Source organism: Echinococcus granulosus, assembly GCF_000524195.1.
Source record: "Echinococcus granulosus chromosome Unknown EG_S00002, whole genome shotgun sequence".
NCBI lineage: Eukaryota > Metazoa > Platyhelminthes > Cestoda > Cyclophyllidea > Taeniidae > Echinococcus > Echinococcus granulosus.
The window spans coordinates 1,539,374-1,553,252 of NW_020170382.1; the positions used below are offsets into that span (position 1 = coordinate 1,539,374).

At 43.8% G+C, this 13,879-nt stretch overlaps 3 protein-coding genes across 3 annotated transcripts; 2 read left to right on the forward strand and 1 right to left on the reverse strand. All coding sequences in view use genetic code 11, as the record gives it.

Annotated features, from left to right (window-relative positions):
* Positions 1-374: 374 nt before the first annotated feature.
* Positions 375-4,626, forward strand: EGR_00530 (Iroquois-class homeodomain protein IRX-6; the record flags this gene model as incomplete). Its single annotated transcript, XM_024489779.1, has 3 exons — positions 375-812; positions 3,320-3,408; positions 4,131-4,626. The coding sequence occupies 3 exons, from the start codon at positions 375-377 to the stop codon at positions 4,624-4,626; spliced, it is 1,023 nt and encodes a 340-aa protein (XP_024355776.1).
* Positions 4,627-7,392: 2,766 nt separating this feature from the next.
* On the reverse strand, positions 7,393-10,356 carry EGR_00531 (Protein DDI1; the record flags this gene model as incomplete). Its single annotated transcript, XM_024489780.1, has 6 exons — positions 7,393-7,533; positions 8,773-8,985; positions 9,139-9,427; positions 9,511-9,622; positions 9,907-10,081; positions 10,114-10,356. The coding sequence occupies 6 exons, from the start codon at positions 10,354-10,356 to the stop codon at positions 7,393-7,395; spliced, it is 1,173 nt and encodes a 390-aa protein (XP_024355777.1).
* Positions 10,357-11,091: 735 nt separating this feature from the next.
* On the forward strand, positions 11,092-13,578 carry EGR_00532 (Transcription initiation factor IIB; the record flags this gene model as incomplete). Its single annotated transcript, XM_024489781.1, has 4 exons — positions 11,092-11,409; positions 11,746-11,875; positions 11,960-12,241; positions 13,448-13,578. The coding sequence occupies 4 exons, from the start codon at positions 11,092-11,094 to the stop codon at positions 13,576-13,578; spliced, it is 861 nt and encodes a 286-aa protein (XP_024355778.1).
* Between the last annotated feature and the right edge of the window lie 301 nt (positions 13,579-13,879).

The window sequence follows — 13,879 nt, forward strand, 5'->3', positions numbered from 1 at the left end:
TGTGCGCTGCACACTTGATCAAGCACCGACTGCTATGTTCAAAGTGAATTTCATCGACAATCAGATGACCGAAAGAAGTTAGCTGCATGAAATAAACTTTTTAGACGGTCATGGCAATATTTCCTACTTTTTTAATCAATGCCTACCATTATGAAATTGCTTGAGCTAAATTATTTACTAGCCTTAATATTTTAGCATCACATAAACGTAAGATTATGAGTTCCTTGACAAAAAAGATACTTTGAGCACGACTTTAAGTTATGAAAAATTGACCAAAGTTAGAATTATTTTGCTGTTTCGGGATTGTGTGTTGAGTTTGCCTTATTTGAAGTGAACTAACTTCTTCCCCTAGACTATTTAATTGACAAAGGAGAATGGCTCAACCACTAGAAAACCCAAGTCCTAGTCAACGATATCCGCCTTGCGCAATGGTGCCGCCTTTACCCCCACCCTTCGGATTGGCTGCCGCACTGACAGGCCCGCGTTTGCCGCTGCCCCCACCGCCCCCACCACCGCCACTACCCCCTGGTGCCTGCGCTCCACATCCGATGCTGATGCTACAGTGGATGCGCTCCCTCCTTACCCAGCCACAACCACCACCCACATCCTCTACCGTCGCTGCCGCTGTACCACCACCGCCACCACCAACATCGGTGCAGCCGTTTTGCGCAGCGTCGGAGGCGGTGCAACTGGCTGGACTGCTGAGTGCAGCAAAGAACGGAGCTCCGCAGCAGGGGTCAGTGCCACCGCCTCCGCCACCGTCGCTCAACTCGTATCAGCAAGAAACGGTAGAGTGGCAACACACTAATCAGGTCAGATACCTAGTAAATCGTTCATCATTAGTTTCTCCTTTTAATCATTTGGGATCTTTTCGGCTTGATAATAAGCCTAATTTTGCTCTTTATTTTTAATCTTTCTGTACAAGCTTTTACGGTCCCCTACTGATATACATCTTGAAATAGTACGTTTAGCTAACATTCTATTTTGATGGTAGGCTAGCATTTAAGAACAAACGGCCGTGTGATATAGCCCTCCAACGCGTCTTACTCACACCAACTGAGCGAATTGTTAGCTTTATTTGATCTGAAAGGGGAAGCCATGGTTTTTTTTAGATTTTGTATGAAAGCGAAAGCCTTCACGTGAATGTATGCAGCCCCTTTATTCTGTGTTTGAAAGGAAAACGAATACGCTGATAGTGGCCTAATTCCAAGTTTGTCTAATTTTTATTGTTTTTCGATTAGTTCTAGCAGATATCGTTTTGAAGCTGTCCAATAACGTTCTGCTGTATGACAGATCATAATGCTGAACTTTGAGTTGCGAGAGACTCATGTAATTAAAAGATGGTAGTCATATTCCACCGTGTTTCCATCGTTGCAGCGCATGCGTTGTCCCCGAAATGCCAAAAGTACTTGGCTTGTGTGCTTGTGTGTGGATTGATACTGGTGTGATAGCATGCAGACACTTGTTTACTCAACTAAAAATTTAGAAAAACATTCACAACCAAAATCTATCCATTCGATACAACTCTAAAGTGTGTAAGAAAAGATTGCTCTTTCTTCTGAATTGTCCTAATTATCTTCATTCTTATTTTAAGAATCACTTAGAAATAGTGATTTTAGCGTAAAGAAAGTGCAAATCTTATCCTCACAGGACAAAATAAGACAAGAGGACGCAACACAGGAGCTCAAATCGCATTTGGATAGACTGACCGACATTTAGAAGAAGATACTAGCACATTAGCCTCTTCATCTTCCCTATTTCCTTCATGGTATCGCTCTAAGTGATGAATATCGGCCTGCCTTGGTAACAGCATTGGACAATCGTGGGATCACAGGATCATCTGTGGAATGGCATATGCAGTTAGGTGGGAAATGAACTTGAGTAGAAGATGGAATTGGTTCGGGGGCTGGGTTGTTTCTTTGGCTTCCAGCAAGGAGAGATTTCATGCAAATCAATTATGCGCACCTCTGCCTTGTTAAGGCAGGCTAATATATTACGATGGCGATTCTACTAATTGGAAATGTTTTGAAACGTTTTTGATATTTACTTAATTTTTTCTATAGGAAACGCAGTAACTTAACTGTTTATCTTTTGTATTTACAATAGTAAGTATCTACCAACCTGATTCCAAACAGTTCATCACCATGAAACAATGATTTTGTCATTGAGTCGTATTTGCCCTCTTCTTCATTTGTTTGAATTTCTTCACTGATGTGCCAACAAAAGTGAGCAGTTTAGATAGAACTTGGAAACACGGTGACCCCGCGGAACTTATTAACTACGGAGGCACGGGGTAGAGATCACATAGGGTGAATGGTTTCCCTATACAAGCGCCTCAATTACCACCTCTTCACTCTCAATTAGACGAATCCCCTCTACTTAAGCATGCTGGAGGGCGGAAGGAGAGGTGTTTCAGTGTAGTACTCAAATTGAATGGAGGAAAACAAGTGCAGCCCCATCAAGTTTTAAGTGATATTCTGATAAGCTTGGTAGTAAAAACATGCTGTTCTTTGTCAGATTCTCGTTTAAAGAGTAAAGTGCTATTCGGTGCTATCCCATGGGATGACGAGAAAGGCTTCACTTAACGGATTCGTTCAGTCGTCCACCACCCAGGTTATAGGGCAAACGTTTTAGTTTAGCTGCTAACATTGCCAAATTGGATTAGTCATGATAGAAGTTTAAATATCTTATAATGTATGACCCCTGTCATCTGGATAAACGTAGCTCTTTGTCTTCTTTTTATTATCTTACCTTTTTATGAAACTATCATTGTGAAGAAGTGAATTGAAAATATAAGTTGAAAAGTTCTAAATCGTCCACATGAAAAGTTGCTACACTGCCGAAGCGGCAATTTTAAACAACAGGCCCTCTTCAAAGGTAAGATTTTTAGAAACGTATTTGCTCACTCACTTGTTCAAGGTTTTACTGATCCAGTGGAGAAGACTTGAAATTTCCCTACCAATTTCCAACCAGCGGCCCCAGACAACCCTTTCTCGACTGCTGTAAACGAACCGAGTTTTCGTGTTCCATGTGCCTATGCCAAAAAATTGCAGACACGCAAAATATCAGATCAAATACACCGGATGGATGGTGTTGATGGAACGCTGATAACTGCCGAGAACCGACTGGGAGTAAGAAAGGTGATAAGCATTTTGCAAGGTTTGCATGCCTTAACGAATTCACGTCAAAGTAGCGGGGCAAGCCAACTGACTGAAGTGCCTCTTATAAATGGCATCTGGGTTTTGACTGATCATGACATTTTACTAGCTGTTATTTAAGTAGAAAAGTGTTTCACGAATGTTGCCTTACATTTCCACAGGAGGAATCGGAACAGCTGAGGCGATTTCGCCATGCCCTCTGCACTGGCAGCCTAGATCCACAGACGATGAAAATGTACCAGAGTTTCAGGTGAGAATTTCTTGTAAACCAATTAATTGATTTCCATTATTCGATTACCACCGCAAGCCCATGCGTATTACAATCATCACTTGTCCAATAATCAATACAATGGAGCATTAATCAACGAGTGATTGATAGGCTAGTGTTTGCATGCTTTGGATTTTGCCTCTAGAAATATTTCTTTTTAGCACAGACGTTTTTGTACGATAAAAAGGGTTAAAAATGCTTTAGCTTGTTCTAAATAATGAGTGAGAAAATTTTATCTCAATTTGAAAGTTTTGCAAAAAAACTAAAACAAGGAGATAGAAGGGTAAATGATAATGATCTATTCAGTCTCAAATACTGTGAAGACTAACTATATTTAAAGTAAGTTTAACTTTTTCTAGCTGAAGTTAGACAGATATTGGGTAGATGAAGTCTCGGGCTAGAGCGGTGGATCTGACCTTGAAAATTACACTCGCCTAATAATTCCCAAATCTTTGGTCTTAGGGCAGTATTAGCGCCCGTGTATTTACAAAAATCACAGAATTTTTTTCTGTGCACCCTTAGGGATCTCTCTGAAGATGTTTTGAGGCATTTCAATCTGAAATTAGCTCTACTGTGCACATACGTGTAGGGTGGTGGGATGGATGCCATAGGCAAGGGCTAAGGAGGAGATGGAAAGACAGTGCTAGCAAATGTTATTTTATTTCCTGTGACTTCAATATCATACGTTTTAGTGACTTTTTCAGGTACTCCCTAAAGGTGAACAATCACGGTACACCCCGACGTAAGAACACTACCCGAGAGACCACGGGTCTATTGAAGGCTTGGCTGAACGAGCACCGAAATAATCCCTACCCCAACAAGAGTGAAAAAATTATGCTGGCAGTGATCACAAAGATGAGTCTCACCCAGGTTTCCACGTGGTTTGCCAACGCACGACGTCGGTTGAAGAAAGAGAACAAGGCGACGTGGAGTTTGGCGTTGGATCAGCAATTCCCAGACCTAGATGAGGGCTTCCATGGTCCCGCTGGGGAAGAATTTCGGGAGTGTGAGGCATACCCAACTCCCTCGCCTCCTCCACCTCCTCGGCTTCCTCTACCACCTTATGAGGAAGAAGGGAGAGAGGAAGACATGGATGCAGTAGGGGTTGGAGAGGGGATGAAGGGGACGACAGCGACGACGCCAGAGCCCAAACGGAGTGGAAAAATTTGGTCTGTAGTCGAGATGACGGAAGGGAGATAGAGGCGAGGGGCATCATTGTCACTGTACATACTTATATGCATATTTGATCATACATGATTTTTCCGATTTTTCTCAGTTAAGGTTTTAAAATCAAAATAACTATGCAAAACTGAACCACTTAGAGGATATTTTGTCAAAGAATATTTGAAAATATGAAAAACTGCGTTATGAGACTGAGAGGCACATTTGACCTATGGTATGCAAAAGGACTTGTTTAAATATACGTCGGCGAACCAGCTTTAGAGTGGACGCGGATAAAACATGCATGCGAAGCTGGGTGTAGGCCAAAACAAAATGACTAGACCGCAACGTCAATGATCCCTCATTGCAATTCTACTGCATCTGCAGTTTCACCCTGTATGAAGGGTGGACTTGGGGAAGGGGAATGTGCTGGTCGACACGCGTGTCCGTGCCTAGGCATAGAAACACTGACCTAAAAGCAGGGTTATGTGAGACAGGACGGGATTTAACACAGGTCCGTGGGGGAAGGATTTCGTGTCTGTTCCTTCTTGTCATGTTGTTCTCACTTCAAAGCTGCCCAGTCCTATGTATATGGATTGTATGCAGGTAGAAGAGAGGTGGAGGAGGTGTCGTGTGTTCACTTCATTGACATCTTCGCACACGTAGGATAGGTAGCTGCGTAACGAACTTGTTAAGATGTTTTACTGTTAGTGTTGCTTCATTTGTTAATGGCTTTCTTGTGGAAGACGGGACAGGGGTGATTGCCGAAGGTTGGCATCATTTTCAGTCCTTTTGTTAGGAGTCGCTACCTTTTTTTCCATTCGTAGCACATGAAGTTCTTCCACCCCGCTTAGGTTTGTCACTCAGTACTAGAAGTAAGGATAGATGTCCTTTAAGATTTAATTCGCTTCCCACTACCACCATAGTAAGGCATCAAGACTTTTCTAAAGACTAGAGAAGACATAACACTCCTGTAGAATGTACACATTCAACATACAGTGGGGCTTGAGGTTACTGGCATGGCCTGGCGGCCAGCCCATCCGGTGAGAGGGTACAAAGACAGAGTACTGTAGTGGCTCCTCAACCAACACGGAGAGTTGAACAAGCAACCAACTTGTTAAGGGACAACTTCTAGTTAGTGTCACATGTGTTTTTAGCATTTAAATCTTTAATCACACTGACTTTCCACGACGGTACTCAAGTGAGGTTGACTTGACCTCTGCACATCTTAGCGGACCCCATCCATTCGGATGAAGGCGGGTGGGTATAAACTGCCTCGTAGTCTACTCACTTGCCTTTTACTTCGAAAAGCTGTAGCGCCCAGAGTCAGTCCTGAAGCCACAGCAAGTATGTTGATATAGAAGAATGGTTCGCTGTGAGCACACAGAAGGAGTAGGAGGCTATAGACATGACCTCCCGGTAGTACCACCTATGCTACCCACGGAGGCCGAAGGGCCAGCGTAGCTACATATACAGTTCGGTCATTTTGAGTTTAGTCGAGTCTCCTTGCGAGGCACAACCAACCATCACAAGATGAGATGGCGACATCGCATCACAGGAAAAATGCTACGTATTAGTGACAGTGCATATTGTGAGTCGGGTCGGGGCTATAAATATAGCGAAAGAAAAGGATTCATTCCGAAGTGGCAACGGGCCACTTAGGGGCTCCGCCATTGTGCCTATACCGGGTGGCCTGGCATCCGGGCCATGTTCGTAGCCTTACGTCCTACAGCACATAATCGGCAAAAGCACCATGACTTTCCCTTTCTTCAGGGACGTCTCAGAGCGCTATAATACAAAATACCAATGCTTTTTGTAGCACTATTTGCCTTAAAAAAAGAAAACGCCGAGTAGTATCGTGCCCGCTGCGTGTGATATGAATGGTTGAGTTCAGGGGCATACAGAAAGCGCCTTTAAGGTCAATTTGAATGCATTGACATCTGATTCTCCCCATTAGCGGTCACCATGTACAACTCGGAATTGAGAACCACACCAAAACAAGAAGTCGTTTTACCTCAGCCCAAGGCGCTAGTGTTTGCCAAACAACCACCAAAATAAGTCATTGTTCAGCAGGACTAGATTTGCTCATCGCTGTCCCCTATGCAGTGCTCCGAATCATCCATGAGGCCACAATAGACGTATCAATATAGGAGGGTAGTTTGTAATAGACGTGCAAAAGAGCTGGAAAACTACTGACATACCAAACAAGACCGAAGGTGCAGCCTGAATCATACGTCGACTCCCATGACACCACTTTTGATGACCCAAATGACTTGTCTAGAAGCAAATGCTTGGTGATGCCCTGGCACGTATAGATTCACTGCAATAAACTACGCCCTCATCTAGATCATGCAGTCACCTGTTCCACTATTAATAGGGACGCATCTCCCACAAAGGAGGCTAGCATCCGGAATAATCGAATTTTGAATCAGCACACCAGCCTACATATCACTTACCATCCATGAGATCCGATCTCCGCAAAGCATTTCCCAAGCCATAACTTCACTAGATTCAAAGATGAAGAGTACTTGTGGCGTGCCACTGTAACCACAGTATCAGACACTGATAGAAAACTCAAGCATCAGTTAGACACACCCATAGAGGTACACATGCGGGTGCAAAGAAAAGCCGCACGACCAGACACACACACGCACGCAGATGTACATCGATACGTAGCCAGAAAAGGAGGGAAAAGAAGAGCCAACCACGGAGGCAAATAAATCCAGCAAAAAAAAATGACCCAGAAAGGAGGGAGGGGAGAGTTAAAAAAGGCCAGAGCTCCGCCGTCGTCGCCACTGCCGCCAGCTAGGGGAGACTGCTCATGTACTGCACCAGAGCCATGTCAGGATCCCAGTCGGTTGCCTGGAGGAGGGCAATTGCGCGTTCTCGTGGCACGTTCTGACTCGTCAATAGACGCACCTTCGAGAGTTGCTCTTCTGTGAAGGCCTGCACAGAAACGAAAAGACACAACGCGTTAGTGATACTTTTCGCAAGCCTTTGCGCTCCCTTCCAATATTCTAGAGCTCTGATTAATGTTTATTATAAGCCTTCCAAACATGTATGTCACATGCCTTTAGAGGTGACTTAAAAACCACAACTATTGTTACAGAACAGCTATTTGCGAAATACACAATCATGTGTAAGTCCCCGGAGGTATTCTATGCACGACTTCGGTGACAGCACAAAGAAATCTCATCAACACTTTTGTCAATCAAGGATTTTACAAGAGCACCGAAGATTTGGGCCATACTAAAGCGCTGTTTCAAAGGAAGGTAGCATGGAAATAGTAATGGAAAAAGGCATACGCTTGAGACAAAACAGATGTGTCGAGTTGCCACCCATTCCGCACTTGGTCAGTGCCAAAACAAAATCTTTCATTTCACGTTCCTACTGAAAAAACTAAGACCTAGTCCGCAACCACTAAACGTTCAGGACTGACACAGACAATGGTGCTGACGATCCGAGTCATACTGATCTGCTACCTCAAAGGAAGCCAACATTGGAAAAAATGGGCAAAAAAAGCGAAAAACCCTCATTATGCGTGGCTGAAACCACGGCTACACGCAATAGAGGCGTTAAACGGCTACTAATTCGACACCTTAATGTTAAAGCGATTGGCCTCTTCATGCAAAACTCCTCCCGAAACAATGTGGCCCACTTCCGGTAGTCATTCTTCAGGACTAGTTCATGCACCACAGAGTTCACGAATTGATATCGATAGGTAGGTTGACCCGATTAAAGCAGTAAAATTTTCAGCAAAACTGAAGCCAATCTGTGAAGGCAAAATACTGCCGGGGTCATCATTTAAAGGCTCAAGAAGCCTCAGGAGGTGCTATATGAACAATCAAAGCGGATTAATTTGAAGAAATGAAAGAGAACACGCGATGCAGACGGAGTAGTGACGTAATAGCAAACATCATGTGGGGTGTCGTGGTGCCCACCCTAACCACGCACGCCCCAAACTCAAAAGGCGTAGCAACTCATTCACCTACTTCACACAATCACCTATACCACCCACCCATCATCATTATCAAACAACCTCAAGATCTCCAAATGGCTCTAAGACAACGCGACCATAGCTTTGACTAGAATTACCCATCATTTGGGGGAGTAATCTATTCAACAGTAAATACGAGTATGTGGGTGAAATAAAGGGTGGGATTGAAAAAGAGGTCAATAACAAACCTCATCAGAGCTGGAGGTTACTTGAGAGACAAGGCCGAAGTTGGAGGGTTTAGCAAAGGCCGGCAGCTCGGATTCGGGAAGAAAGGGCACATTAGTGTGATCGCCCACAGTAAGGACATTCTCGGCGAGATTAATACAGCATCTGTGCCGCTTCAGCATGTCCAGCCCTATCATAATGTCCATTTGCTGCTCCTCCAGCACAATGAATGATGTCTGGAAGGGAGAGAAGGGAAGGAAAAAGGAAATGTAGTAAAAAAATTATTGCGCCAAAAATAAAAGCAACTCTACGATGTTAGACCACTTAATCACAATTTGGTGGGTGGAAAGAGGATAAAAGTAATAAACTGGTGCAAGAATGAGACTCACAGGAACCGCTGTACCACCGAGTTTGAGTTGTGCCTGGTGAATTCGGCCGATAATTTTTTGGGTGCCAACACCATAGGCCATACCCTGGAAGCGCTTATCGATCAGGTGCTCGAGGTTGCAACTGCGAGCACAGGAGAGGCTCATGAGAGTTGTTTGAGCGCCAGAATCGACAAAAGCCTTCATAGGGAAACCGTTCACTTCACAGGCCACATAGAGCATCGTGACGGCACCAAAAGTCTCTGGGTAGTGCTCCATTGCTGACTCCATTTCGCGATCGATGTTCTGCTGTCTAGAGGAGTTGAGACAGATATACTTTTTTGAAAAAATCTAGCGCGAAAAATAAGAAAGATGGGAGAGGGGCAAAATAGTTACCTGATAAGTCTCTCGATTTGCCGCTGTACCTCGGGATCCAACGGATCAGCAGCTGTCAAATCAAAATCAGTTCCCGGAGGCCTAATTGTTTGAGAATAACGCCAAAATGCATCTAAAACAAAATTCCAGGTCAGATTAGCACAACATATCAAACATGCGAAAAGGGTTTGGAAATCGACACATCCTTCGCCACTACAACCCAGCACAGTTAAACTGACCACTTCAACCACTGCCTCATTATTTTAAACACAAACAATGTGTTCGCAACACAATTTTGTGAAAGAAGTCATCATAAACTACCCAAAACGCCACATATTTGTAGTGCCAGGGTTGGATTAAAGAATCGCCTAATCACATATCTGTGACGGCCGCAAAGAAAATTCTAAGATAAAACACCTGAGTCCTGCAAGGCCTCATAGAATCGAGGATCCTGTTCACAAATCCTAGCCAACTGTTGGTCTGGAAGACGTAAGAAAGACTGTCGAACGGTTTCCACAGCGGAGACACTAGCCAAGGGGTTGGGTGATGTTGAAGAACCGGGAAAGGCGACTGCAGAGCCTGGTAAGGGGTTCTTAAAAGTGTCAAAGTAACTCTCCTTCTTACATTGACGGATGACACTGATTCGCCGAACTGTACAGAGAGGAGGTCATTATCATGGAGGTTACAATCATTAACTGTGTTGCTTGATTCAATGGCCAGACGTTGATCATTCTTCAACAGCACTATTTTCGACTCTGGCACTCCCGCTTCAATAGAAACCATCAGTCGGAGACTACTCATAAGTGTTTCACTGGGAGTATCAAACGATACAAGACGCCCATCGGGAAGAACCAAAGAAAGCCTCATCCCTTTGACAGCCTGCGAATGAGGTTGTGGGATTCCGGCAGCCCTGGCGATTCATACAAAGCGGCAATGTTTAAAAAACATTACCAGGAATATACTTGTCAAAAAGTGTAAAATGTGAAAGGCTTATGTGCACACCGTACTTTAACTTTGAATGTTCTGAGTTCTCAAAAGTCCTTAAGCCAAGAATGCATTTGCATTCGATAGACACAGATGTTCCCAAAAATTACAAACCAGAAAGCTTTTTTGTAATTGCCGAAATTGCCCATTTACTATTAACAATTATTTGCAATCATCGGTTTGTTAAAGAACTTGATCCATAAGGAAGATTTTTTTAGATATAAACACGGATAATAACCTTTATTTCAAAATCATTACAAGAAGGATTCCAAAGCAAATTTTAATTTTTGTAAAGGCAAAATTTGGGTTGTACTGTCTAAAAAAGCACTGGACTGGAAGCCACTATAACATGCGAATTACGTCCTCTGGAAATATGACGTGCTTTATGTTGTAGATATGCACTATACACTAACTTTGAACTCTTCTGAACTTCTTTATACTTGCAAACACTTTAATCACTTTAGATTGTTTGAGGTGCATTAGTTGGCAACTAAACCAAATTCGGCTTTTTTCACTGCAGAATGTGAGTGGTGTATTTCTTATGAACGATTTAGGAGCAAAGTTGAATGCAAATATCACCCTTATGCTACATTGATCGAGGATTCGCACGCTGGAGACATGGTTTGCTCAATGTGCGGTCTTGTGGTTGCCGAAAGGGTAATTGATGTGGGGTCAGAGTGGCGAACTTTCTCAAATGACTCGAACGCAAAGGATATGTCTCGAGTTGGTGCAGCCGAAAACCCTCTCTTTAATGGAGGGGATCTTTCTACCATGATTAGTGGAACATCTTATAATGACCCGCGTCAACTCGACGAGCAAGGCAGGGCTCTCTACCGCAATCGTCGTAACATATCCGGATCTGATCGAGCTCTCATAAATGCATTCAAAGAAATAAGCCAAATGGCAGAAAGACTTAATCTCCCTAAAAGCATATCGGTGGGCGCATCGCAATTACTTATCATGCCATATTTTCCTTCCGACAACAGACGCATATAAAATCTCCATCTTTTTGATATACTCAGCCTTGAGAACTTTTATCGTAGGGTTTAATTTTATCTGCTTTATATGGCTACTCGACATCTAGAAACCTGTGTTGTAACATGATTGTTGCACTTGGTAAAATTAGTTCATGCCTGTCTGCCTCATGTTGCTATTGCTGGCTTCATTTCACGTAAATGTGGTCTTGCCCTTGGGGCAATTCCATCGTTTTTCATAGTTTTTTAAGTGGAACGTTGTCTTTGGGGACTCATGAGCGTTGGGTTGTAAATATAGGATCATGCCAACCTTCTGTTTAAACAAGTCTATGAAACTAAGAACCTCCGTGGACGAAGTAACGATGCCGTCTCCACTGCTTGTCTTTACATGGCTTGCCGTCAGGAGGGTGTCCCCCGGACATTTAAAGGTTCGTATTGGCTCTCCTCACCCTTTATTTTTCTGTGTACACACAACGCCTAATACTAAGAAATTTGCCAATGCTCCTGTGTAGAGGTGTGCGCAGTGACACGGGTCTCCAAGAAAGACGTTGGTAAGGTCTTCAAGAAGATCCTCAAGACTCTAGAGACCAACGTGGCCTCCGTATCAGTGGAAGATTTCATGACGCGTTTTTGCGCCAACCTTAATCTCGACATCTCCGTGCAGCAGCTGGCCAACACGGTTGCCCGACGTGCACTCAACCTTAACCTCGTGTCTGGACGGAGTCCCGTCTCTGTGGCTGCTGCCGCTATCTACATGGCTGCTTTGGCCCTTGGATGTCGCAAGGAGAAAAAGGGTGAGCCTTTCCAGCTCTCTATTCTTTTCGTCTTCAGATTAATAGATTCTACTCTCTTCCATAAATTATTAAAGGAAATAGTTAATTGAGGTTTAAAGTCAGGCTAATGATGTATTTAAAATATTCAACTAGGTGATGATTCAGTCAATCGAGTAATTGTTTTCTGCTAATGGACACTTAGTTTGGTAGCAGATGTTTTGAGAACTTCCGCTCTGGGTGGTAACTTCAATTGTGGTAAACGTGAACCGAGCTGACATCACTTGTAGTGAAGGCGCTTCCCCTAAATCCGCATATCAAGACCTTAAAAAGATACACGAATATGCCTCGCTTGGAGAAGCTCATTTAAAATAAGGAATTCATCTTCTCAAAGCCACCATTTTTTTTACCGAAACACAAGGTCATTTTGGAATGTCCGTATAATTGAAGTACACGAATTAAATTTCACTTTATTGCATAAATGCAGTGGGGTTTTGCAGACATTTACGGGTCAGATCAAAAGATCGAAGCTATACAGTTAGTGCCTGGGTTTCGCAATTAATGTCACATTGAAACTGAGTAAATTTGATGGTGTTTGCAACTATCGCCTGCGACTGATGCACCAGTTAGTAGTATCAGTGATGTAGTAGACAATTTAAGTCAGGCTGAATCGATGGCACGCGAGTTGAACCTACCAGTTTTCCTCGATAGGGCGTACCATATCGTATTGTCACATGGAAACTGGCCACGCCCGTTAAATTGGAAGCACGGTATTCGGCCGTGGTCATAGGCTCACCACCCTTGCACTGACCAACAACCACCTTGTCTCCTGGGCATCAATGATCTTACTGAAGATCTCGTGATCACTACGAATTACCTTAACTGTTTGTACTAGGCCGAAAACTACTAGCCGATGGCCTCTTCAATTTTCTGCCGGTACACAGCTTGGAACTACTCCCCATTAAATGTCAGTTGTATTTGACAGTTCAAAACCCACGTGATTAATTAGAAGCGAGGCCGTACCCACCAAACCGCTTTTCCCCTCGACTGCCACCCACCGAAGTGGACCCATTACCACCGCGAGTGTTTTGAGGATTTCAAATCCGACGGCTCAACAATAAGCAAGTTATTGCGACGCAACCACCTTTGAGATGATATAGCCACGGTTTAAATAGTTGAGTTTTATCTTTTACCATTCGCGAATCGCACCTTTCTCACCCCTCTTCACAGAAATCGGCGACGTGGCAGGCTGTGCGGAGGCCACAATCACTTGCACGTACCGGGCAATGCACCCGAGGGCGGTGGAACTCTTTCCCGACGATTTGCGACTCTGTATCCGACCAGAAAAGTTCCCCCCTTGATCATCGTCACCACTGCCTCATTCCTTTCCCGTTGATTCGAACCTTTTATGCCGTAAGACTTGTAGAAACACTTATTACTTACGTACAGCTCGTGTACAGATAAGCGAGTGATTAAATGAACGGTGACAAAGAGAATGATACGGGGTGGGTGTTGCAAAAGGCGACGTGAGGGAAAGAGATGGTGAGTCAAGCAGATTGCACAGGTTCAGCATGTGTGTGCGGATGACAGTGGGAAAAGTGTGGGGAGTAGTGGAGGGAGGGGAGGAAGGGGAACTTCCCCAATTGTTCCTTAAAATGGCAC